The sequence below is a fragment of the Bos grunniens genome, chromosome 28 (genome assembly GCF_055505025.1).
Source record: "Bos grunniens cultivar Pamir isolate PY7600 chromosome 28, Bosgru_T2T1.0, whole genome shotgun sequence".
Taxonomy (NCBI): Eukaryota; Metazoa; Chordata; class Mammalia; order Artiodactyla; family Bovidae; genus Bos; species Bos grunniens.
In genome coordinates, this window is record NC_141192.1 from 38,284,062 (window position 1) to 38,309,095 (window position 25,034).

General features: G+C 43.3%; 1 protein-coding gene and 1 long non-coding RNA gene across 7 annotated transcripts; one reads left to right on the forward strand and one right to left on the reverse strand.

Annotated features, from left to right (window-relative positions):
* Positions 1-518: 518 nt before the first annotated feature.
* Positions 519-20,117, forward strand: RBM34 (RNA binding motif protein 34). 5 transcript variants are annotated; one of them, XM_086382871.1, is made up of 11 exons: positions 519-645; positions 754-928; positions 1,138-1,274; positions 5,959-6,190; positions 7,725-7,784; positions 11,422-11,465; positions 13,837-13,920; positions 14,066-14,129; positions 16,339-16,378; positions 16,603-16,721; positions 19,552-20,117. In XM_086382871.1, exons 1-11 carry the CDS (start codon positions 593-595, stop codon positions 19,828-19,830), a joined length of 1,287 nt encoding a protein of 428 aa, XP_086238997.1. In that variant the 5' UTR covers positions 519-592; the 3' UTR covers positions 19,831-20,117. The 5 variants fall into 5 exon arrangements, 4 of the variants coding, with proteins under 4 accessions (XP_086238997.1, XP_086238999.1, XP_086238998.1 ...); XM_086382873.1 differs by having other exon boundaries at positions 758-928; XR_015157154.1 differs by lacking the exon at positions 11,422-11,465.
* LOC147343158 (uncharacterized) lies at positions 11,696-25,020 on the reverse strand. 2 transcript variants are annotated; one of them, XR_015157156.1, is made up of 4 exons: positions 24,597-25,020; positions 23,114-23,306; positions 18,806-18,894; positions 11,696-13,095 (listed from the first exon to the last, which is right to left on the reverse strand). It is a non-coding gene; the product is annotated as an uncharacterized LOC147343158 (long non-coding RNA). The 2 variants fall into 2 exon arrangements; XR_015157155.1 differs by lacking the exon at positions 18,806-18,894.
* Positions 25,021-25,034: the final 14 nt, after the last annotated feature.

The window sequence follows — 25,034 nt, forward strand, 5'->3', positions numbered from 1 at the left end:
ACCGAGGTCTCCAGCGTTGCAGGCAGATTCTTTACCGTCTGAGCCACAAGGGAAGCCCAGGTTAGAGCTGTGGTCTACCACAATTTCTTCTCAATTTTACTTTGAAATTATGTCAGATTTCAGAAAAGTTGCAAGAGCAGCACTAAGGAGCCCCATGTATCCTTCACACCGATTCGTCATTTGTTAATACAGTGTGACCTACATCTTTGTAACCTCATTTCCCGACACACCTCCTCTGTCTTCGACAACGCAGAGATTCTCGTACGTGTTTTACCTCTGCTTGGATTCGTAGCCCACTCACAGCGGCTGATTCTTATTCCTACTTCAGACCTGAACTATTCACGGAAGAAGACTCGGTCTCAGCCAAAGAGAGTTAAGTGCGAACCGATTCGAAAGTCTGGCTTCGACCGGCAGGCTCGCAGTGTCCGCCCTCATCCGCTATCTCCGCCCCTTCGCCTGCTGTCTCCACCCCTAGCGCGTCCACAGAGACTCCTGGCGCGGAAGGGGCGTGGCTCCGAGAGCCGAGCGGCCGAGACCCGGAAGTGCGGGTTCACGTGCTGTTGCGGCGGGCTGGGAGGCTTTTAGGTGAAGAATGGCCCTGGAAGGGAAGAACAAACGTGAGAAAAAGCAGAGTGCGCAGGAGGGGTGAGTGGCTCGTGGCTTGTCTGCCTGGGCGGGAATGCGTTCGGGAGCTTGGGACGCGAGGGGTGGTGCGTGGAATCATGTCGTTGAGTCTCTGGCGTCCGTGTCTAGACAGAACCCGGACGACGGCGCTTGTGGGAATCTGGAAGGAGACTATGAGGTGGGACAAGTCGCCAATAGTTTATTCCGCGGCAAGCAACCCTCCAGGGGTAGTACCGGTCGACTGGCTTCCCTCTTCGGCTCTGTGAACCCTCAGCTTCAACCTGTGTACGTGCCTGTGCCTAAAGTAAGTCATTGCGTTCTACTACGAGTGGCCCATTAAAACAACTTAAAAACAAGCAACCTACCTTGCAGGGGATGCTTTGTAAACTGGGGCAGATATGATCAATTTTCAGTAACCTTTCATTACTGGATATACCAGTGAGAGAGAAAAGATGCTACTTTGAAAGACCAGTAAGTGATGAGGTCTCAAACATAACTTTAAACTTTTAAAAGGAAGCCATCAAAAAAAGGAAACGAGATGAGGAGGAAGAAAGTTCACCCCAAATCCAAAGGCCACTTTTGCAAGAACCTGCCAAAAAAATGAAAGTGAAGAAGAAACTTTCTGATGCAGAGAAGAAGTTGGCAAACAGGTTGGTAAAATTCTTTTAAGTTGATGGGAAAGAAATCAGATGGTAACGAAATTGAGATTCGTACACTGGTAGTATTCATTTTAGTTTTTTTTCTCACTTGATAGTTCTCTTTAAAAATTTTTTATTATGTTAAGTCCCATACATATTCAAAAACTGAAAAGAGTAAGGAACCCCATGTACCCAGCATCAGCAGTAATTAATACTTGGCAAAGCTTGTTTCATCTTTATCCTGTTCATATCTTCCTCATTGTTTGGAAGCAAACCTAAGACTTAGATTTCATCTATAAATATTACTTTGTGTATATAAAAGATGAGTTTGGTTTTCTAAAACTTATTCAGAGATCAGATTCCTCCATTAGCTCAATTTTTTTTTAAACAGTTTATTTTTTAAACACTATACGTTTCTAGTTAACTTTCCTCAGTCTCTAGACCATTCTCTTCACGCTCTTTATATCTCTGTTCTCTGTTGGCAGGTGGTCTTGTTAGCTATTCTGAGAGTCATGAATTGCTAACGGTTGTGAATTGCTTCCTTTCCTCCTCCTCCTGATTGCAGCTATCACGTTTTTAGTTTCTTCCGCTTTCAGAGAAGGGTGTCTTACTCCCTGTCCAAGATTACTGCAGTCACCTGTACTGTTTATATATCACGTACCTCTTCTGTCTTCTCAGAGGTTATATGCCATCAGATACCTATATCCATTTCTGCTTTTTTCCTGTATCTTTGATCTGTCCACTCAAGATTGTCTTAAAGATTCTCATCTTAAAGAAATCCAACTGTCCACAGGCATATGTGACCCCCAAATCTTTCTTTCATCATTGAACTTTTAGAAAAAGAAATCTCCACTTGCTCTCTCTTCCTTTTCTTGATCTATTTTCTCTTCCACACACTGGCACTCTGGTTGTTAATTTTTTATTTGATCTGACCATACTTTTGAAACAGTGCTCAGGGAAGCCGTTCTGACCTAGGTGCCACATTTAATAGGGAGCACTGCCTCTAACTGTAGCCCTCTCTTTTACATGTCATGTGGTTGCCATTCTTGAAGCTATTGCATTCTTTGGTGTCAACCTCTTCTGAGTTTCCACTTCTCTGTCTGTTCCTTCTCACTGTTGTCTCAGGCACCTTTCCTTCTGACTGTTCCTTAAATGTTCATTTCGCTCAGAATTCTGTTCTTGGTCATCTCATAATTCTTTTTTATAGCCATCAATCTGGGCAGTCTCCCAGTCTGTGTGGCTCTAGCATTCTGATCTCACTGTCTCTTTCTAAAACATAGATTTATTCACCTGTGCCAGGTCTTAGTTGTGACACGAGGGATCTTTTAGTTGCAGCACGTGGGATAAAATTCCCTGACCAGGGATGGAAAACGGGCCCCCTGCCTTGGGAGCGCAGAATCTTAGCCACTGGTGAAAGTGAAAGTGTTAGTTGCTCAGACGTGTCCAACTTCTCGCGACTGCGTGGACTGTAATCCTCCAGGCTCCTCTGTCCGTGGGATTTTCCAGGCGAGAATACTGGAGTGGGTTGCCATTTCCTTCTCCAAGGGATCTTCCCAGCCCAGGGATCGAACCCAGGTCTCCCACATTGAGAGCAGATTTTTTACTGTCTGAACCATGAGGGAAGCCCACTGGACCATCAGGGTAATCCCCTGATCTCTGTTGCTTGATCTGTAAGCCTGTATATCTGTTTGTCAGCCTGTTGATTGTTCTTGTTGTTCAGTTGCTCAGTCGTGTCAGACTCTTTGCAGCCTCGCGGACTACAGCACGCCGGCTTCCCTGTCTTTCACCATCTTCCAGAGTTTGCTCAAATTCATGTTCATTGAGTTGTTGATGCCATCCATCATCTCGTCCTCTGTCATCCCCTCCTGCCCTCACTCTTTCCAAGCACCAGGGTCTTTTCCAGTGAGTCGGCTCTTTGCATCAGATGGCCAGTATGTTGGAGCTTCAGCCTCAGCATCAGCCCTTTCAATGAATATTCAGAGTTGATTTCCTTTAGGATGGACTGGATCCTTGCAATCCAAGGGACTCTCAAGAGTCTTCTCCAGCACCACAGTTCCAAAGCATCAATTCTTTGGCAGTGTCCTATCATGCAATGCTCTGCTGCCCATCGGCTTATTCATATACACATCAAATTCAGGATGCTTCAAACTGATCTCATTATACTCGTCATATCTGTTCCTCTGCATGAGTGGTGCCATCAGCCTTCCAGTTGCCTGAGCCTGTGACTTGGGAGTCATCTTAGACTCTTTCTTTTCCCTACGTTTCTCAAGTCCTAATGATGCTGTCTTTTAATTATCTCTTATAATGTGATTTCCCTTTCCACCACCTCTCTTGCTCTGGTGAGTTTGTTGTCTTCTGAGATGCCTGCAGTTGTAACTGTCTCTTTACTGGTCTCCCTTACCCAGCCTTGCTGCATTCATAACTATCTTCTGCTCTGCTGCCCATAATGTGAAATGCCAGGCTGAATGAATCACAAGCTGGAAGCAAGACTGTTGGGAGAAATATGCAGAATATGCAACCTCAGATATGCAGATACCACTCAAATGGCAGAAAGTGAAGAGGAACTAAAGAGCCTCTTGATGAGGGTGAAAGAGCAGAGTGAAAAAGCTCGCTTAAACCTTAGTATTCAAAAAACCAAGATCGTGGCATCTGGTCCCATCACTTCATGGCAAATAGATGGGGGAAAGTGGAACCAGTGACAGACTTTTTTTTCTTGGGCTTCAAAATCACTGCAGACGTGACTGCAGCCATGAAATTAAAAGACGACTGCCCCTTGGAAGAAAAGTTATGATAAATGTAGATAGCGTATTAAAAATCAGACATCACTTTGCTCTGCTTTAGTCAAAGCTATGGTGTTTCCAGTAGTCATGTGCAGATGTGAGAGTTGGACCATAGAGAAGGCTGTGTGCTGAAGATGCTTTCAAACTATGGTGCTGGAAAAGACTCTTGAGAGTCCCTTGGACTGCAAGGAGATCCAAACAGTCCATCCTAAAGGAAATCAGTCCTGGGTGTTCATTGGAAGGACTGATGCTGAAGCTCCAATACTTTGGTTACCTGATGAAAAGAACCGATTCATTGGAAAAGACCCTGATGCTGGGAAAGATTGAAGGCAGGAGGAGAAGGGCACGACAGAGAATGAGATGTTCAGATGGCATCACCGACTCAGTGCACATGAATTTAAGCAAACTCCAGGAGACAGTAAAGGACAGGGAGACCTCCTGGCATGCTGCAGTCCATGGGGTCCCAAAGAGTTGACACGACTGAGTGACTGAACAGCAGCTGCTGCTAAATGACCTTTTTCAGGCACCTTCAGGGTCTTCACGAGCTCCTTGTCTTCTGTGGGATAAAATCTAAGCACTTTTGCATAACAGGCATGGTCCTTCTTGATCTGGTTCCTACCTTACTGTTGCGTCTCATTTCATCTCACTCCTGCTAGGTACTTTAAATGCCATAGTAAATGGGAAAACTAGGCATATACCCTCTCCTTAGTGGAAATTGTGGTCTAGTGGAGGGATGATAATGGTCATCATTCACTGAGGACTGACCACATGCTGTATACTGCCTTTCCTCCTCTGAGAATGTCTCTTGTTTCTTTTATGTTTCTACACCAGGTATTATACATGTTACTATTTTATGGTGAAGCTTGCCTGTCTCCTCAGAGACTAGACTGTTAAAAGCTTTTAATGGTCTGCTTATCTTTGTATCCTCAGAGGCTAGAACTGAGTAGTAAATATTTATTGAGCGAATGAATGAATGAGTTTGATGATGCCTACTACTGCTTCTCCCCCCTCACTCCTAAGTTCCTGGTCCAGTTCTCTTTCTGGACTGGTGTGCTTATCCAAGTGCACTGATACTTTACAATACTGGCAGAATTTATTGGGTTGGCCAAAAAGTTCATTCAGGTTTTTCTATAACATCTTATGGAAAGACCCAAATGACCTTTTTGGCCAAGCCAATAATTTTGATAAGCAGTCCTTTAAATATTGCAGTTGGAAATCTGGTCTCTTCTGTTAGTCAGATTGGTTTTACAAAGTTAAATACTTTGCTGGTCTGTTAACCTTAATAGAGCCCCTGGGAGTGCTGCAGTAACTCTAGAATTCTAGAGCAGAGAATAAAATTAGGCACTGGTAGAAGGTAAACTCGGAGAAGGCAATGGCACCCCACTCCAGTACTCTTGCCTGGAAAATCCCATGGATGGAGGAGCCTGGTAGGCTGCAGTCCATGGGGTCTCTAAGAGTCGGACACAACTGAGCGACTTCACTTTCACTTTTCACTTTCATGCATTGGAGAAGGAAATGGCAACCCACTCCAGTGTTCTTGCCTAGAGAATCCCAGGGACGGGGGAGCCTGGTGGGCTGCCGTCTATGGGGTCGCACAGAGTCGGACACAACTGAAGCAACGCAGCAGCAGCAGCAGGTAAACTAAATCCCCAAGAACTTCAAGTGAACCAGCTTTTGTTTGAGTGAACTTTTGTTGCTTAATTAGTTGGCAGTTTTAAACTATCTTCAGAAATTGACCTTTTGCTAATTCTTGAGTTTCCTAAAGATATGAGTCACATTTTGATAATGCTATTTAAATGTAGATTATGAATGGTAAGTTTATAGGAAAGCCAGGAGGTGGGAAGCATTCCTAATCTGTGCTTTGCCAAATGCTAGACCTGACTTCCATGCCCTCTTTTTTTTTTTGGCTTAAAAAGGGAAGATGCTTTAGCAAGTGCTGATTTAGAAGAAGAAATTCACCAGAAACAAGGGCAGAAAAGGAAAAATTCTCAACCTGGTGTTACAGTTGCAGATAAAGAATTACTTGATGATGTAGAAGAGACAGTTGTAAATCAAAGAAAGAAAATTCAAATCAACCAAGAAGAAGAGAGATTAAAGAATGAGAGAACTGTGTTTGTTGGGAATTTGCCTGTCACCTGTAATAAGAAGGTGAGTGTATAGTCTGTGTATTATAAACATGCAGAGAAATTACTAATTCATAATTTTGTTTTTGTGTTTGTGTGTTAGTTGCTCAGTCATGTCCGACTTTGCAAACCCATGGGCTGCAGTCCACCAGGTTCCTCTGTCTGTGGGATTTTCCAGGCAAGAATACTGGAGAGGGTTGCCATTTCCTCCTCCAGGGAATCTTCTCAATCCAGGGATTGAACCCAAGTCTCCCACATTGCAGGCAGGTTCTTTACCGTCTGAGCCGCCCAGGAAGGCCATTGATATCACTTTATTGAATAAGTACATAATTAATAAGTCATTAATACATAATTTCATTATAAATGACTATATAAATCATTTGATAGATTCATTCCAGCATCCACCTGCTCCTTTCCATTCCCAGAGTCTCTGCTCTAATTCGGGCTTTTGCAAATCTTATCTGAACTGTCGCAGTGGTCTTCTCTGGTTTTTTCCTCCAGCTTTCTCTTCTGTTACATGCCACGAGAACAGCAGCACGGTGTGTGCAGGGATGTGTATTTTTCTTCTTCACGTCTCTGTCACTAGCACTTGAAACAGTGCCTGATGTGTAGTAGAGGCTTGATAAATATTTGTCATGAAAATGAATCCATCCTTCCTAAGTTCCCTCCATTACCTGGAGTTCGATCAACCAAGACACGCCCTTTTCTTTCTGTGTGTTCATGTGATAGTCACCCTGATGGCAATCCCTTGGGTCAAAATCCTGCTTATCTTTTAAGGAACAATTTCAGTTCCACTTTCTTAAAACAGTACAAGAAGCTTACTTTCTGGGTTTTCCCTTTCCCCTTTGACCTTTTGTCTCCTAGCTTTTGATGGGTGATTATTTTGTAGAAGATAAGCCATTTTCCGTAGTAGTATAGTTTTGGTTTGGTTACTTATCTTCATGTTAGATTATAAGGGCTCAAGGGAGGGGAGTGTTTGTGGAGCTTTACATGTTTAATAAGTTATTTTTGAATTAAAGTTGCTTATAGACATTATTGTGTGAGCTGTCAAATATACACATTCATCACATCCTGAGCCAGTCATAAGCATAATGTATATAATTCACCCAAAGATTTTTCTTGAATCTGATGGTCTTGGTTCCAGACAATTGGGAAATTTCCCATAGTGACATAAGCATCCTTAAAATCCATTTCTGGTTTAAATAAGCCAGTGTGAAAAGATGACAGAATCTATGGAGCATATAGTACTAGTTTACATGTAGTAAAAGATTTTGAAAGATTGAAAGGCAGAAATGTGTATTTCAGGGATAGTAACATGAATTGTGTGTTGTTTTTTTTTTTTTTACATAAGTTTCAGTAAAAACTTTTGTCCTCTAACTGAATAGTTACTTAAAAACTTTTGTCTTCTAACTGAATAGTTACTTACTTTTCCTGAAATATTCTTGAAACGTGGCAGGAAAAGATTATCCAACCATTTTACTTAATTCTGTTTTGTGGTACTTACTTGATGTTCTTAAAATGGACTAAAATATATGTATCTTTTTTTTTCTCTTTTTTAGAAGCTGAAGTCATTTTTTAAAGAGTATGGACAGATAGAATCTGTACGATTTCGTTCCCTGGTATGTTTTCCTTCCTTGAAAGTACATCATCTGAAAATGTATTGCATGTAAATCAGACGTTTTCATGTGTTGGTTTTAGTGAGATGAAGGAGCCCTTGACTTTAACCTTTAGAACCAACAGGCTCAAATGTAGCGCCAAAGCAGAGTCACACCTGCTGTCTATTACTGACCCCTGGACTTGGTTAGGTAATTTAATGAGTTCACATAGTAAAATGATATCCTTCCTAAGTATATTTTGGAGGGTGGATCTGTGACTTTTGTTTGTGAGTCAGTTGAACAGGTGGAGATGTTCAACCTATTGAGTAGCATTTCTGGAATCACAGCTGTTCATATGGAGGGTTTGCTTGACTCTGGAGAGCAGTGCTTATGCTCTGACATAGAAGGATAAAGTATGTTTAATCAGTTTAATGTTAAAACTGTATGGAAGCAAATGGTATCTGATTTCACCAATTGAGTACTCTGTAGACCAGTTACAGCCATGTTCCTTGGAGCATGAAGAAGCATCATTCATAGATTTTTTAAAATACAATTAATATGTATTAGAATATAAGAAATGTTTATTCCTTGTTTCAAACTGCTCTTTCTCAACGTGACTCTCTAAAATGGGGTTTCTCAGCCGTGAGACCATTGACATTTGATGCTGGGTAATTGTGTGTTGTTGGACACTGACCTTTGTAATGCAGCATCCCTGGCCTCTGTCCACTAGGTGCCGGTAGCATCCTTCCCACCCAAGTCGTAACAACCAATTGCCAAACGTCCCCAGCAGGCAAAACTGCCCACTTCTCTAAAAGTAGACCTTAAGGTTTTGGCACAGTCTCCATAATTACTATCACGGTTTTAGATTCTTCCGTTTATCACATGTGTCTTCTGTCAGCCCTTCTTGAGTCCTGCTTCCTCATATCAGATCCTTGCCTGACACATCCACAGGGTTGTCCTGCCAGCCCCTCTGTGCTCACCTTACCTGTATCGATCCACAACCCTATCCTATGCCATCTACTGATTACCTGTTCTTTAGTACCGCTCAGACTGCCAGCCTTGGACTCTTTAGCCCATCCAGCCTGTTGCTTATCATCCCTGCCTGGTTTTCAACTGTGGTTTCTTCTGAAGATGAGTCATTCCTTTCTTTTTGCATTGTCCCACCTAAGTTTTCACTTCTGGCCAAAATAGTTGCAAAGGCCTGTTACAGTTCCTGCTTTGTCTGCCTCACATGTAGCCAACACACCTCTGTCTACTTAATCTTCCTAAAGCACTTCTTCCTGGAGCTCCTAACCCGAAATCTCTCTCCTCCACCTCCCTCCCCATGAACATTACACACACCCCTGCCTTGGCTTGGTGTTCTCCTTGAGGAGCCAGCCCTGATTCTTCGTATCCATGGATTACTGGTGCATCAGGTGACCCTGCCGTCCACCCTCTGGTGGCCGGCACCTCACTGTAGTCCTTAGGAGGCGGCTGGGACATTGTGATGTTGCTCCTCTGTGCCACCAGACTGAGCCCAGCTGCCCGCTGGGTCACCAGCACCTACACCGGTTCACATCAAATATGTATGGAGGTGCCTAAAATCTTGTCATTTTTCTAGCTGTTCTTCCCGACATCCTGACGGTCTGTGCAGGGCGGCCCTGGGGCCCTGCGCTCTGCCACACGTGACTGTCCTGCAGCCTGGGCGCTGCGCTTGTAGCAGATCAACACGTGGGCCTTCCCACCCACATCCTTTTGCTCAGTTCTTTGTTTTTTTAACTTAGGTAAAATTGGTATGTAACATATTAATTTCAGGCGTTCAGTGTAACAGTCCAGCGTTTGTTCACACTACAGCATGGTCACCGCCATGGGTCTAGTCAGCATCCGTCACTGTGCACTTGAGCCCCTTCACTCGTTTTGCCCACTCTCCACCCCCTTCTCTCTGGGTCACCACCAATCTGTTCTCTGTATCTCTTGAGTTTTATTTTGTTTTTTTATCTGGTCACATTGTGAGGCTTGTAGGATTTTAGTTTCCCAACCAGGGATCAAATCTGGGCCCTCGGCAGTGAGAGCACGGAGTTGCTAACCACTGGACTACCAGGGAATTCCCTGTTTTGGTTTTTAGATGCATGAGTAAGTGACATCATAGGGTACTGGTCTTTATTTCCCTTAGCATACCCTCAGCATGTATCCATGGTGTCGCAAATGGCAAGATTTCCTTCTTTTTTATGGCTGAGTAGTATTTCACTGTATATTCTGGGAATCCTTAAACTCTCATTTTGCTCATCAAGATAATATGTATTTTACAGAAGGCACTTAAGATGTCACTTATTCAAGGCTTTTTGATGCTTTGTAACATCAAGTGGTATTTTTCTTCCTCTGAATCCTTTTTGTAATTTATCGTCTTATGCTATATCTATTCATTCTCATCTTTAGTAGCAGGGCACAGGTCCTTGAGAGCACCTAGAAAGCACCTAGGGGACAAATTTTGATGCCTGGCATTCACATGTTGATTATTCGTGTGGGCGTTTTGCATGTCTTGGACTATGTTTCTGTCTATATTCTGAGAGCTTTATCATTTGTTAGCTTGAGCAAGGCAGACTAAGAAGTAGTAGTTCAGTTTCTTACTTTTACTATGTGAACTATCAAATGACTAAAAGACAGGTTTTCCAGAGGAGGTGTATAGTGACTGCCCTAAATGAGATTGGTGTTTACAGATACCCCTGGACTGTGAACTTGGCAATTTGCATCTTTTGACCTTCCTGTTCACAGTACCTGGCGGTATTTGGCACATTGCTGTTAGTCACCATTGTTGACTTGAATTTCCACCTTCTCCATAAAGTTTTCCCTACCCGTTCCCATCACTCTTAGGTACTGTATATGACTGAAAATAGCATGATCCTGAAAAAAGGGAGATTCCATTGTTTGTCCGAGGACAGATACTGAAGGGTTTTGTTTTTGCCAGTTGGCATATATAAACTCAGAGAGATATGAGTGAAGATAGCATATTCAATCGGAGAAGGCAATGGCACCCCACTCCAGTACTCTTGCCTGGAAAATCCCATGGGTGGAGGAGCCTGGTAGGCTGCACTCCATGAGTTCTCGGAGAGTTGGACACGACTGAGCAACTTCACTTTCACTTTTCACTTTCATGCATTGGAGAAGGAAATGGCAAGCCACTCCAGTGTTCTTGCCTGGAGAATCCCAGGGACGGGGGAGCCTGGTGGGCTGCCGTCTATGGGGTCGCACAGAGTCAGACACCACTGAAGTGACTTAGCAGCAGCAGCAGCAGCAGCATATTCAATAAAATGTCAACTTAGAAGTGTCCCTTTTTTCCATGCCCATTTTATAAAACAGTTTTCCTTAACACTCTTCACATGTGTCTTCAACAACATCGTCTCCTCATATGCCAGCAACCCCTTCGAGTCATCCGTTATTCCCACCTAGTTGGAGAGTCGCTGCCTGTGAAATCTGAATGCGGCGCTGTCGCTGGGAATGTTTGTCCTCAGCCACAAGGCCCCATTCATACGGCACTAGGACAGTTGTTTCTGGTTCAGTATTTCCTTCATTTTTATTCCATATCAGAGTTAGGTATTTATAATTCGATTAATTAAAATATAATTATTTTGAAATAATGTCAAATGATGACTTTCCTGTAATACTTTTTTTTTTTCTCTTAAAGATTCCAGCAGAGGGAACTTTGTCCAAAAAGTTGGCAGCAATAAAGTAAGTTTATAATTAGAGAAAGGGAGTACTTGTAAATTCTCTTCCATTTTGGTGAAAAATGAGATAATTTCTTAACCTCACAAATGTGTATATTTGGATGAACCATCATGGTTTATTGTTTCTGATGTCTATAATAACATAAATTTGTCAGGAGTTTGTCTTCAAGCCTCAATGTAAGCTGTAGAGTCACAGAAAGAATTGCAGAATGACTTAAAATGTGCCACGAGAAATGAGAAATTTCAGAGACGTTTAATCAGACATACTGGGTGAAGAGAATAAGAAAGTTTGCATCTAAAAATTCTATTATAAATCACAAGTATCACATTTCATCAGTTCTAAGGCACATATTTCCTTTACCTTAACATTTTTAAGCTCAAAGTTCAGTTCATTTTAGTTCACTCGTTCAGTTGTGTCCGACTCTCTGCGACCCCATGAATCACAGCACGCTAGGCCTCCCTGTCCATCACCAACTCCTGGAGTTCACTCAAATTCACGTCCATCCAGTCAGTGATGCCATCCAGCCATCTCATCTGTCGTCCCCTTCTCCTCCTGCCCCCAATCCCTCCCAGCATCAGAGTCTTTTCCAATGAGTCAGCTCTTCACATGAGGTGGCCAAAGTACTGGAGTTTCAGCTTTAGTATCATTCCTTCCAAAGAAATCCCAGGGCTGATCTCCTTCAGAATGGACTGGTTGGATCTCCTTGCAGTCCAAGGGACTCTCAAGAGTCTTCTCCATCACCACAGTTCAAAAGCATCAATTCTTCGGCGCTCAGCTTTCTTCACAGTCCAACTCTCACATCCACATGACCACTGGAAAAACCATAGCCTTGACCAGATGGACCTTTGTGGGCAAAGTAACATCTCTGCTTTTGAATATGCTATCTAGGTTGATCATAACTTTCCTTCCAAGGAGTAAGCGTCTTTTAATTTCATGGCTACAGTCACCATCTGCAGTGATTTTGGAGCCCCCAAAAATAAAGTCTGACACTGTTTCCACTGTTTCCCCATCTATTTCCCATGAAGTGATGGGACCAGATGCTATGATCTTAATTTTCTGAATGTTGAGCTTTAAGCCAACTTTTTCACTCTCCTCTTTCACTTTCATCAAGAGGCTCTTTAGTTCCTCTTCACTTTCTGCCATAAGGGTGGTGTCATCTGCTTATCTGAGGTTATTGATATTTCTCCTGGCAATCTTGATTCCAGCTTGTGCTTCTTCCAGCCCAGCATTTCTCATGATATACTCTGCATAGAAGTTAAATAAGCAGGGTGACAATATATAGTCTTGACGTACTCCTTTTCCTATTTGGAACCAGTCTGTTGTTCCATGTCCAGTTCTAACTGTTGCTTCCTGACCTGCATATAGGTTTCTCAAGAGGCAGGTCAGGTGTTCTGGTATTCCCATCTCTTTCAGAATTTTCCACAGTTTATTGTGATCCACACAGTCAAAGGCTTTGGCACATTCCGTAAAGCAGAAATAGATGTTTTTCTGGAACTCTCCTGCTTTTTGATGATCCAGTGGATGTTGGCAATTTGATCTCTCCTTCCTCTGCCAGAATGCATCTTCAAATCAGAGGTGCCTCATGATTGCTGTTGGCTGGCCAGTTTTTTCCAGGGAAATTCTTTAGGTCAAACTATAAGATAGATAAATGGGGAATCAGATTAAACAGGATTCTAAAGACTTTTCAAGTGGAAAACTGAACAAGACCCAAGTATGTCTCGGGGTAGACACCTCGGTGGTAAAACCACATAGACATGCAGGGAAGTAGTTCCTATAAAGGTGGGAGTGGTGGTTGCCTTTGAAGGAGCGGAGGGGCTGCAGTTGTTGGGGCCACGGACAGGCTACAAGGGTGCTAAGTGCCACGTTGCTTCAGTCGTGTCCAACTCTGCAACCCCCATGGACTATAGCCTGCCAGCCTCCTCTGTCCATGGGATTCTCCAGGCAAGAATACTGGAGTGCTTTGCTATTTAGGTACTACCCTGTTAATAATTTCCTTAGCTGTGCACGTTTACAGGTTTGTGTAGTTTTTATTTTACAGTAAAAAGAAAAAAGCAAGTTGTTTTTCCTGTTTGTGTGTGAGATACAGAGGTGCAGCTAAGGGGACCGTTGGTCATGTGGTGGGGTCGCCTGGGGCAGTCTTCTGCTTGCCCACTGTGATGACTGGGAAGAGGGCGGAGGTCGCGTGTTTCACCACTATCTGTACATGTTGTGTGTTATTTTGGGGGTTATTACTAAATGTTTATGAAAAGAATTTATGAAAATCCTCCCAGAAATTCTTGTCATAGGTGTTGAATGAGAGTGTAAAACGAGCTGTATTTATTTTAGTGACTTTGGGATTAGCAAATTTTACACTTTTTTTTTTTTTTTTATGTAGGCGTAAAATTCATCCCGATCAGAAAAATATTAATGCTTATGTTGTGTTTAAGGATGAGAGTGCTGCTACAAAAGCACTGGAAAGGTAATTTCGTCTCTTTGATGTTTGAACAGAATTATTCTACGTATGAGTCCATGCTGTCTTTATTCTTTGGGTTCACTTCAGATTAAATACCCCAGTAGTTCAGTGCCTGTTTTTAACAGCCATTTTCCCTTCATATTTATAACAGAAATGGGGCCCAATTTGAAGAAGGATTTCGTGTTAGAGTGGATCTTGCAACTGAGACCTCCTCCGTAAGTAGTGTTTGCACTGTCTGAAGAATTTCGCTGCAGTAGTGTAGAGAAGAACATTTTCTTCTGAGCTTGTGCTGGGAGAAGAGTTGGATTAGCCGGGAGCATGAGGGAATTAGAGGAAGCCGCCTCTGCCCTCTGTGGTCTCAGCCTGGGCGCCTGGGGCAGGCGAGGGCTTAAGTCAGCATTGCTCATCCTTGCTTGTGCTCAGTCACTTCGGTCATGTCTACCTCTTTGTAACCCCAGGGACTGTAGTCCGCCAGGCTCCTCTGTCCATGGGATTTCCCAGGCAAGAATCCTGGACTGGGTTGCCACTTCTCCAGGGGATCTTCTCAAGCCAGGGATTGAACCCATGTCTCCTGCATTGGCAGGTGGATTATTTACCACTAAACCACCTGGGAAGCCTCTAGCTTTTGACTTTTATTTTCTTTTTGGTTGTGCCATGCGGCCTGTAGGATCTTAGTTCCCCAAACCAGGGATTGAACCTGCGCTCCCTACATTGGAAGCATAGTCTTAACCATTGGACTACCAGGGAAGTCCAAGTCAGCATTAGCTTCAGGAAAGTGGCTCCCCAGACTTCTGGACTCGGGGGAAGAAGGCGAGGGCGGGATGATTTGAGAGAATAGCATTGAAACATGTATATTACCATATGTGAAATGGATCGCCAGTCCAGGTTCAATGCATGAGACAGGGTGCTCTGGGCTGGTGCACTGGGAGGACTCAGAGGGATGGGATGGGGAGGGAAGAGGGAGGGGGATTCAGGATGGGGAACACATGTGCACCCGTGGCTGATCATGCCAGTGTATGGCAAAACCACTACAGTATTGTAAAGTAGTTAGCCTCCAATTAAAATAAATTAATTAATTAAAAAAAAAAAAGAAAGTGGTTCCCACTCCTACATCAGATCCAATAATCCTAGAGAGTGTGGCTGAAAGGAATATTAAAGAGCATTGGAGCCAGCACCCTATTTATAGACTAAGGTCTCGAGTTACATTGCTCATTAATAGTGTTTAGTCCCTGCTCTGTGTCAGATGTTAGTGCTGAGACACAGTCTCAGTTGTCTAGAAGTTCGCAACGTAAAGGTGAGCAGATGGGCTGACCATGGCACTGTTTTATGATAAATTGTCATAAACGTCAGCTCAGGATTGGGCCACTCAGTGTGGGAGGTTGCCAGCAAGAAGGGACAAAGGAGGGTTTCCTGGAGAACAGGTGTCCTATCAGTGTTGTATGGGCAAAAAAATTTTGAACACTGTGAACGGTGGGACCAAAACCTAATCCTTTGTGGGGGTTCCAAGAGCTTGATACAGTTATTAGTGGGTAGTGTGAGGACAGGCCACAGTCAGAGTTGCTGTTGGAGAAATATGTGGAGGGCAGTCATGATGACCCTGGCCTGCCATGTTGAGGAATCTGGGTTTTGTTCAGAAGCTTTTCCTTGGGGTCTCTTGAAATGAATGAAGCATGAGTTGGTAAGAACTCACTGCAGAGACAGAATGTGTTACTATCGGCATCAGGGTAGCTAGATGAGAAATGACCAAGACCTGGCTGACTGTCCTGGCTTTGATGGTGGACGTGGCACAAAAGAGTGAACTGGCCTGAGGGCCCAATGTTTGCTCCCCGTTTTTGTGAATAAAGTTTTATTGCTCCAAAACCATACCCATTACGTGCTCAGCCATGTCCGACTCTTTGCAACCCCATGGACTGTAGCCCGCCGGCTCCTCTGTCATGGGATTCTTCAGGCAAGAACATGAGTGAGTTGCCATTTCCTCCTCCAGGGGATCTTTCTGACCCAGGAATCAAACCCAAGTCTCTTGCGTTGGCAGGTGGATTCTTTACTACTGATCCACCTGGGAAGCCCATTAATTTCATGTTATTTTGCTTTAACAGCAGAGGCAAGGGGTACAGCAGAGACTGCATGGCCCACAAAGCCTAAAATACTTGCTTTCTGGCCCTTTATAGAAAAAGTGTGCCCACCTCCAAAGGAGCAGGCCTTCCTTGAGCACTGCCATGTTGTCAGTGCCAGCTGTGAACAGAAGTTCCTCACTCTGGGGCTCATACTCCTGCGGGAAAGATGGCAGAAGCCAAATCCAACAGGGGCCTGATAGGCAGGGGAATCAGGAGATGGAGCCCCGTCAGACATGTGCGGTGAGGGAAAGAGTGGACTTCATTGTGACTTCTGTTTTCTCTTTCGTGATTTTTTTATTTTGTGTTTCAGAGGGACAAGAGATCCGTATTTGTGGGAAATCTCCCATACAGTAAGTTCGTTTAAATAAAAAGCTATCTGTTTGTCATTGAAGTAATGCAGATATCACCTGAGTGGTCACTCAGTGTTTTGCTTTAAGACTAACTTTGAAAAATGTGGAGTGTAACTTGACTAATTACTGCGAGGCTGCGCTTACCTTGATGTATAATTAAACATCTCTAACGTCCTGAGGCGATTCCAAGTCCTCACTTCCCCTTTGGTTGAACCTGTTTTTAGAAGTTGAAGAATCTGCAGTTGAGAAGCACTTTTTGGCCTGTGGGAACGTTGTGGCCGTGAGGATTGTGCGGGATCAAGTTACTGGAGTCGGCAGAGGCTTTGGCTACGTGCTGTTTGAGGTATGGAGATTAATGTGGCGTCACCGTCCTTGAAGTGTGTTGGGGGAGGCTGTCCCTGCTGTCCCATCATTCCACCATAACTCTCGCTGTCACCCTCAAATTGCACCTTAAGTAAATTCATAACCTGCCATAATAGAGCACTGTTCCTACTGTGCTCTATTATGCGTCTAACTATGAGATGTCCTGGTTGTTTCTCCATAGTAATGTCATGAAATAATGTTTTATTTATTCATTCATTTTGACTTTTGTATTTTTCTTATTTATTCTTAATTGGAGGATAATTGCTTTACAGTATTCTGTTGGTTTCTGCCATTCATCAACATGAATCAGCCATAGGTGTATATGTCCCCTCCTTCCTGAACTTCACTCCCACCTCCCACCCCATCCCACCCCTTTAGGTTTTCACAGAGCACCAAGTTTGTGCTCCCTGCGTCATATAGCGAATTCCCACTGGCTGGCTAGTTTACATATGTTATTATGTTTCCATGTTACTCTGTCAGTTCAGGCCCTGTCTTTCCCCCACTGTGTCTGTAACTCTGTTCTCTGTGTCTGCATCTCCACTGCTGCCCTGCAAATAGGTTCATCAGTACTGTCTTTCTAGATTCCATATATATGCATTAATATACTCTTTTTCTCTTTCTGACTTACTTTACCCTGTATAATAGACTCTATTTTAATCCACCTCATTAAAACCGACTCAGATGGCTTTCTTTCTATGGCTGAGTAATATTCCACTGTGTGTATGTACCACAGCTCCTTTATCCATTCATCTGTCGATGGACATCTAGGTTGCTTCCCTGTCCTAGCTATTGTAAATAGTGCTGCAGTGAACATTAGGGTACACGCGTCTTTTTCAGTTATGGTTTCCTCAGGGTTTATGCCCAGTGGTGGGATTGTTGGATCAAATGGTAGGTTTATTCCTAGTTTTTCAAGGAATCTCCGGATCGTTCTCCATAGCGGCTGCATCAATTTACATTCCCACCACCAATGCAAAAAGGTTGCTGTTTCTCCACACCCTGTCCAACATTTATTGTTTGTAGATTTTTTGATGCTGACCATTCTGACCAGTTGAGGTGATAGCTCATTGTAGTTTGATTTGCATTTCTCTAATAGTGAGCGATGTTGAGCATCTTTTCATGCGTTTATTAGCCATCTGTGTGTCTTTGGAGAAATGTGTGCTAGGTCTTCTGCTTACTTTTTGATTGGGTTGTTTTTCTGGTATTGAACTGCATGAGCTGCTTGTATATTTTGGAAATTAATCCTTTGTCAGTTGTTTCTTTAAATAATGTTTTAGATGCTGGCTTTTAAAAGTATTGGGCTTCCCTGGTGGCTCAGCAGGAAAGAATCTGCTGTGCAGGAGGTGCAGGTTCGATCCCTGGGTTGGGGAAAATCCCCTGGAGAAGGAAATGGCAACCCACTCTAGTATTTTGCCTGGGAAATCCCATGGACAGAGGAGCCGGGTGAGCTACAGTTCATGGGGTCTCCAAGAGTCAGACAGAACTTAGTGACTGAACAACAACATTAAAGGTACTGAATCTCCAAATCTCTACCTACTGGAAAAGGAGAAAATGGACTCTTCACTCAGCTAGAAGAAAATTTTAGTTTTTGTTACACAATTTATATTTAGTTCGCTAAATATTAACTAGCATCTTGTGTCTAAAATTACACAAACAACCCAAAGGCACTCAAGTTTTTTCTTCCCTCTACAATCACCCCTTCATATATGTCCTCTTGGTTTTTATCTCTGCCCTTTTGTGGTCATACTTAATGTTGTGAACATAAGGTTCTGTAACCTGCCTTTATGTTCTCTGTTGTGTAAGTATGCTCCATTGAGGCATGTAACATAATTTATACTGTCTTTTCCCTAGTGTTTCCCAAGTGTCACACATGTGTACTGTTTTCTCTTTTTCCCTATAATAATGAAATTGGAGTGATTGTTTTTTCCTTCAAATGTTTGCCTTCATTTTTGGATTACTTCTTTAGGAAAGTTCCCCAGTGGGTCATCACTAACCAGATCAAGACATGTGACTGTTTTTAAGGCTCTTCGTATGTAGGGCCAGATGGGTTTGAAGGAAGGGACTCACATTCTTATGCTTCCATCCATGACTGTGGTGTAACAATCTCACTGTCTCTCTGCTCTCTGTCTTCTGACTGCTGATAAGTTTGTAAACCCCTATAACAAACACGTCATGAATATTTAGAGTTGTTAACACTGAGTTAGAATAAAAGAGTAACCGTATTTGGGTTTAAATGGCACCCTGAAGGCATCTAGTCTGACATCTCGAGGATTGTAATAGAGTTCTCTGTTCTCACATCAACCAGTACAGCTGGGGCTTTGTAGGAAGAGGCTCGTGAGGAGGAGCTTCATTGGTTTAAAAGGCCACCTAGGATTCATCTCCTTAGTTGAAAGTTCATTTTACATTGAGAAAAAATGAAGCCTCTTTGATTGTGGGCTTACCTGGTCATTTGACAAGATAGCCTAAGTGCTTCCTGGGGAGAAGTGCATGAGGGTACATGATTAAAACTGCAAGCACTGCTGTTGAAACACTGCGGCTTGGACTTGCCTACCTGTGGAAGTGAGCAGGGTTTCTACTTTTTCTTTCTTTGGCCACACCGAGACTGGTGGGATCTTTGTTTCCCAACAAGGGATGGAACCTGTGCCCCCTGCAGTGGAAACACAGAATTCTAACCACTGAACTGCCAGGGAATTCCCGACAGGGGTTTCTGAATCACAAGCTTGAAAATTATTCTAATCCATAAAAGTTGTAATTTTGCTAGATTCTTTGCAGAAGAGTTTCTGTAAAATTTAATATATTGATTTTTATTACAGAATACAGATGCTGTTCATCTTGCTCTGAAATTAAATAATTCTGAACTGATGGGAAGAAAACTCAGAGTCATGCGTTCTGTCCATAAAGAAAAGTTAAAACAAAATTCAAATCTTAGTTTGAAGAATGTCAGTAAACCTAAGCAGGGACTTAACTTTGCTTCGAAAAGTGCACAGAATTCTAAAGGTTTGTTTATTGGAGAAAAAGCTGTTCTCATGAAGAAGAAAAAGAAAGGACAGAAGAAAAGTAGACGAACTAAGACACAGAAAAAGCAGAAGTAACAACCTGAATCTTTTTTTTTCCCCCCTCACTGACTACTGGTAATTGTGATAAATCCATGTACTGAGTTTCAGAATTTTTTATATATGTGAAACATGGACACTTTTTCAGTTATTCATGTTGTAATACTACCTTTGAAGCAACTGTTTTAAGATGTCGGCAGTTCAGTCATCATGTAATACTGCTGATTGTATGAGAGATGATTTTAAGTGTAGGGTGAACATTTAGAATTTTAGTGGTTATGTATTATTTTACCATATGTTGCAAATATACCTGTCATTTTTAAGAATTACTTGTTGCTATTGTTACTAAGTAGCTTCAGTCGTATCTGACTCTGTGCGACCCCATAGACGGCAGCCCACCAGGCTCCCCCGTCCCTGGGATTCTCCAGGCAAGAAGACTGGAGTGGGTTGCCATTTCCTTCTCCAATGCATGAAAGCAAAAAGTGAAAGTGAAGTCGCTCAGTCTTGTCTGACTTGTAGCGACCCCATGGACTGCAGCCCACCAGGCTCTTCCGTCCAAAGAATTACTTGGGATGAGACTAAATTTAAAAGTGAGTAAATTTAAAGAAAAATGAAACAACCTTAATATTTATTGTACCTAGACAAAATATCTAAATAAAAGTGGGAATACTGATTGATCTGAGGTCAAATGATAATCCATAAGAAGTAAAGTTTTGAGGGCTGGTATATGATAGCTAGTCATTTTTCTTTCTTTTGTACTTATGATAAGTGGAGTTCTAGGTTTTAATTTTATTTCATCAACCTAATTAAACAGGAATTTTATATCAAATGTAGGTCTGCTTTCTTATTCTTAATTGGTGATTAGATTGGTTATTGCAGTCCTTGGTAAATCTGCTATAAGGCAGATTTTTACTTTTCAATTTTTTTTAAAATTTTATTTATATATTTTTGGCTGCACCGAGTCCTGGTCTTTTCTCTAGTTGCAGCAAGTGGGTTGTGGTGCACAGGCTAAAGGGCGCATGGACTCGGCAGTTGTGGCACAGGGGATTAGTTGCCCCACAACACATGCAATCCTCCTGGAGCAGGGATCAAACCTGTGTCCCCTGCATTGGCAGGCGGGTTCTTAATTTGAAGAATATTCTCCCAGGAAAACTTGTGATACTTAATGTCACCCAATAGAATGAAACTATTTTTAAAAAATCATATTTAGGGACTTCCCAAGGACTGTTGGACTTCCTCGGTGGCAAGGTAAAGAATCTGCCTGCAGTAAGGAGATCTGGTTTTGATCCCTGGGTAGGGAAGATCCCCTGGAGAGGGGAATGGCTACCCATTCCTGTATTCTTGCCTGGAGAATCCCAGGGCAGAGGAGCCTGGTGGGCTACAGTCCTTGGGATTGCAGAGTCAGACATGACTGAGCGAGTAACACTTTAACTTTTCACTTTCTGAACTGGAAGCCATCTGATGTGAAGAGCTAACTCACTGGAAAAGACTCAGATGCTGGGAAAGATAGAAGGCAAGAGGAGAAGAGGGTGGCAGAGGATGAGATGGTTAGACAGCATCACTGACTCAGTGGACATGAATCTGAGCAAACTCTGGGAGATACTGGAGGACAGAGGAGCCTGGTGTGCTACAGAGTGACTAAAAAACAACAAAAACCAGAGGTCCAGGGGTTAAGACCACCTTCCAATGCTGGGGGCGCAGGTTTTGACCCCTGGTCAGGGAACCAAGACTACACGCCACACAGTGTGGCATGCAGGCCAAAAAATAAGTTTAAAAAAGTCATGGAAACAATTTTCTGAAAAAGTATGGTACTGAAGTCACAAAGTGTAAAGTTCAACCAGGGGAAAGAATAGCATTGCATTCCGTTGAGATTTACCCTTATGACATAATAGCTGGTGTCCCTGCTCACAAGACTTAGCAAGCTGAAGCTGTGACCTGGAGGGAGGAGTGGGCGTGAGCCAGGGGGGCTGATCTGAGGCAGGCTCATCTGTGATACATGCAACTGATTCCTTACAGGTGGGTAAGGGAATTGGCGGACAGTGAGTTATTACTCATTTTGAAAATGTTGTCTTTCAGGCATTGCACAAGTAAAACCTAAATAGGTCTTTAAAACATAGCTCTGTAGAAAGCAGAAAGAGCTCCATTTTCATGTATCCAAAGACTGGATGTTTTATGCTTAGGATCTTCTATGGCACTTTGAACCTTGGTTTTCAATATTTATATATTTGATGGTGCCAGGTCTTGGTTGTGGCTTGTGGGATCTAGTTCCTGACCAGGGGTTGAACCTGGGCTCCCTGCATTGGGAGTGCAGAGTCTTAGCCACTGGACCATCAGGGAAGTTCGCTTGCTTCTCATAAGTATATATATATACATATACATACATATATATATATATATATATATATATATGCTTCTGTATATGCTTTTTAGTGTATACAGAGTGTTGGTCTTTAGGTTTTCATGTAAGGAGCCCTGGACTAGGGTGTAGGGACATCTGATCCTTGACCCAGTTCTCTGGCTGTATATGCATGACCTTGGACAAACCTCAACCTCTTTATCTAAATATCTTGACTGGGAAAATAAGGGGCTTGGACTAGATCAGTGGTTTCCCACTTTTTTGACTATGATCTGTGATAGTCTTTAATCTTTCAGTGATCAGTACAGACATAGGTATATTTATCTGACACACAAGTCTCACATGACCATACCAGTCCTTACTACCCATGTTGCCCTCTGATACTTTTCATTCTGTTTACAACACTGGTGATGAACCACTGTCAGTCCACAGCCCAGTAACAATACCACTTAGAAGCAACATGCCTCAGGGATTTACAGTCTGGTTCTGTTTGAGGAGTCTATGCTTATAGATGGTTTACAAGTGAATAACCGTAGTGTGGTTGAGAGATTCCGAGGCACAGGAGTTGCACTAACTGTTCTTTGTATCAGCAGGTTGCTTGGTTTATCTTATAGCAATCACCTCCCACTTACGTGGCGTTCTGCAATGCACAACAGAAGGAACAGCATGTTCTTTCCTTAGTGCCATAAGGTAACAGACACATAGTCTCAGATTGCCCCGGGTCAAGTTCTAGGCCTCAGGTCATCTGTGTGGCCTTACAAGTCTTCTGTTCCACCTGTGGCTCAGGACATACCTCTATCAACTGATACAGGTGCACTGTTAAGGCTAGGAAGAATCTGTATGTGTGCATGATATAAGGAAAAGCTTTTTTTCTGTTGTGTGCAATCCCCTGATATCAGTCATTTGCTTTGCTGTGATATATATGCACCTTCACATCTCACCCCAGTCCGGGCAATAGACATGTACCTTTGATCAGATTTCCAGTCTTATAGGATCTCAGGTTCCCAGGTGGCGCAAGTGGTAAAAAAACAGCCTGCCAATGCAAGAGGCATAAGAGACTCAGGTTCGATCCCTGGGTTCAGAAGATCCCCTGGAGGAGGGCATGGCAGCTCAGTCCAGTACTCTCTCTTTGCCTGGAGAATCCCATAGACAGAGGAGCCTGGAAGGTTCATATGGTCACAGAGTCAGACATGACCGAAGTGACTTAGCGCGCACACATGCACAGATTCATTATCACTCAAGCAAAAGGGCTTTCCCAAGCTCTTGGACTAGGTTAGGAATGTCAGCTAAATGTTTCCATAAGTACCCTACAATAACTTGACACCATCTACCCTAGAGTCAAGCCAGACTTCGTGTTATGGGGACAGTATTGCTGTATGACAAGATTGCTGTATGAGAATACACCAGTCACAAATATGGGGGGAGATGTGTCTCCAGGCCACTCTTCTGACCAGCCAGCTGGTATTTTGGAGGTTCCTACTACCTCTCAGGTTCACCATAAGGAATCACAGAACTCAAGAACATGTTATGATTACAGTTTTATTACAGCAAAAGGATATAAATAAAATGCATCCAGGGAACTCCCTGGTAGTCCAGTGGTTAGGACTCAGCACTTCCACTGCTGAAGTCCAGGGTTCAACCTTTGGTCAGGGAACTAAGATTTCACAAGCCTTGCTGTGCAGCCAAAAAAGAACCAAAACCAGCCAAAGGGAAAGAGAAGCACGCACAAGGGAATGGTATGGGAGAGTCCCAAATTCAAAGCTTCTGTTGTTCCCTCCCTGAACACCTCACAGAAGACAGAACACCTCACCCTCTGTGCACATGGCACATTGATTCCTAAGTAGACAGAGTACTGCCAACCTCGGAAGTGCACATGCTTCGGTGTCCAGAGCCTTCACTGGGCTTCCCTATGGAGGTCATGGCGACACAGACGGTAAAGCGTCTGCCTACAATGCGGGAGATCCGGGTTCAATCCCTGGGTCGGGAAGATCTCCTGGAGAAGAAAATGGCAACCCACTCCAGTATTCTTGCCTGGAAAATCCCTTGGACGGTGGAACCTGGTAGCCTAAGGTCATGGGGTCGCAAAGAGTCGGACACGACTGAGCAACTTCACTTCAATTATGTAGGTCACATGAAGTTGAACTCCATGAAATTATTCTCCAGCCTCCTTCCCTTCTTTCCCCCAGAAATAGGGCTGATACCACCCAGATCAAAATCTCAACCCTCTAATCACAACCCTGGTCTTTCAGGTATTGCTGGGCACCCCATCATGAACCATCTCTTTAGCATAAACTGTCAGGACACAACAGTCTATAATAAACATTCCTATCACTCCAAAGGTTTCAGAGGATCCTGTCTATGTCTTTTCAAATTTAAACTACACACATGTCTTCGGTGGGTACAACTTGACAACTCAGCGTTTACTATTTTTTTCCATTGTGTCTCTTACCCGTTATCCTTTTCCAGGAATCGCTCCATTTAATTTTCTTCCATTCCTGAGACCGTAACAATCTTTTGAAATCGAATCACTAGATTATGGTCCTTGCTGCAAAACGGACTGTGACTGAGCTTGAAAACCAAATGAAACAATTCAAACAAGAGTTTGAGGGTGCCTGTGTAACATAAAAAGATGAAGCATTTGTGGTCAGCGACCTTCCATCTTTGACACAAGCAAGAAAGTCAGCTACACACACTTTGGATTGTGCGCACGACGGCCACGTGCCGCCCTCATTACGTCAAGCTCATAGGCTCCTAAGGACGTGCGCGACCTCGCGCAAAATCTCGACTCCGAAGCGAACCGGGGGGGGTTAGGACCTGGGCAGGCGCAGAAGCGGCGCGGGTGCCTCCGCTCAGGCACTGTAGCGGACATCCCCGGGGGCCTCGGCGA

Coding starts and splice junctions, on each gene's coding strand:
- RBM34 (XM_086382871.1), top strand. CDS start 593: ATGGCCCTGGAAGGGAAGAACAAACGTGAGAAAAAGCAGAGTGCGCAG. Junction 11,466..13,836: donor AAAAAGTTGGCAGCAATAAA/GTAAGTTTATAA, acceptor TTTTTTATGTAG/GCGTAAAATTCATCCCGATC. Junction 13,921..14,065: donor GCTACAAAAGCACTGGAAAG/GTAATTTCGTCT, acceptor TATTTATAACAG/AAATGGGGCCCAATTTGAAG.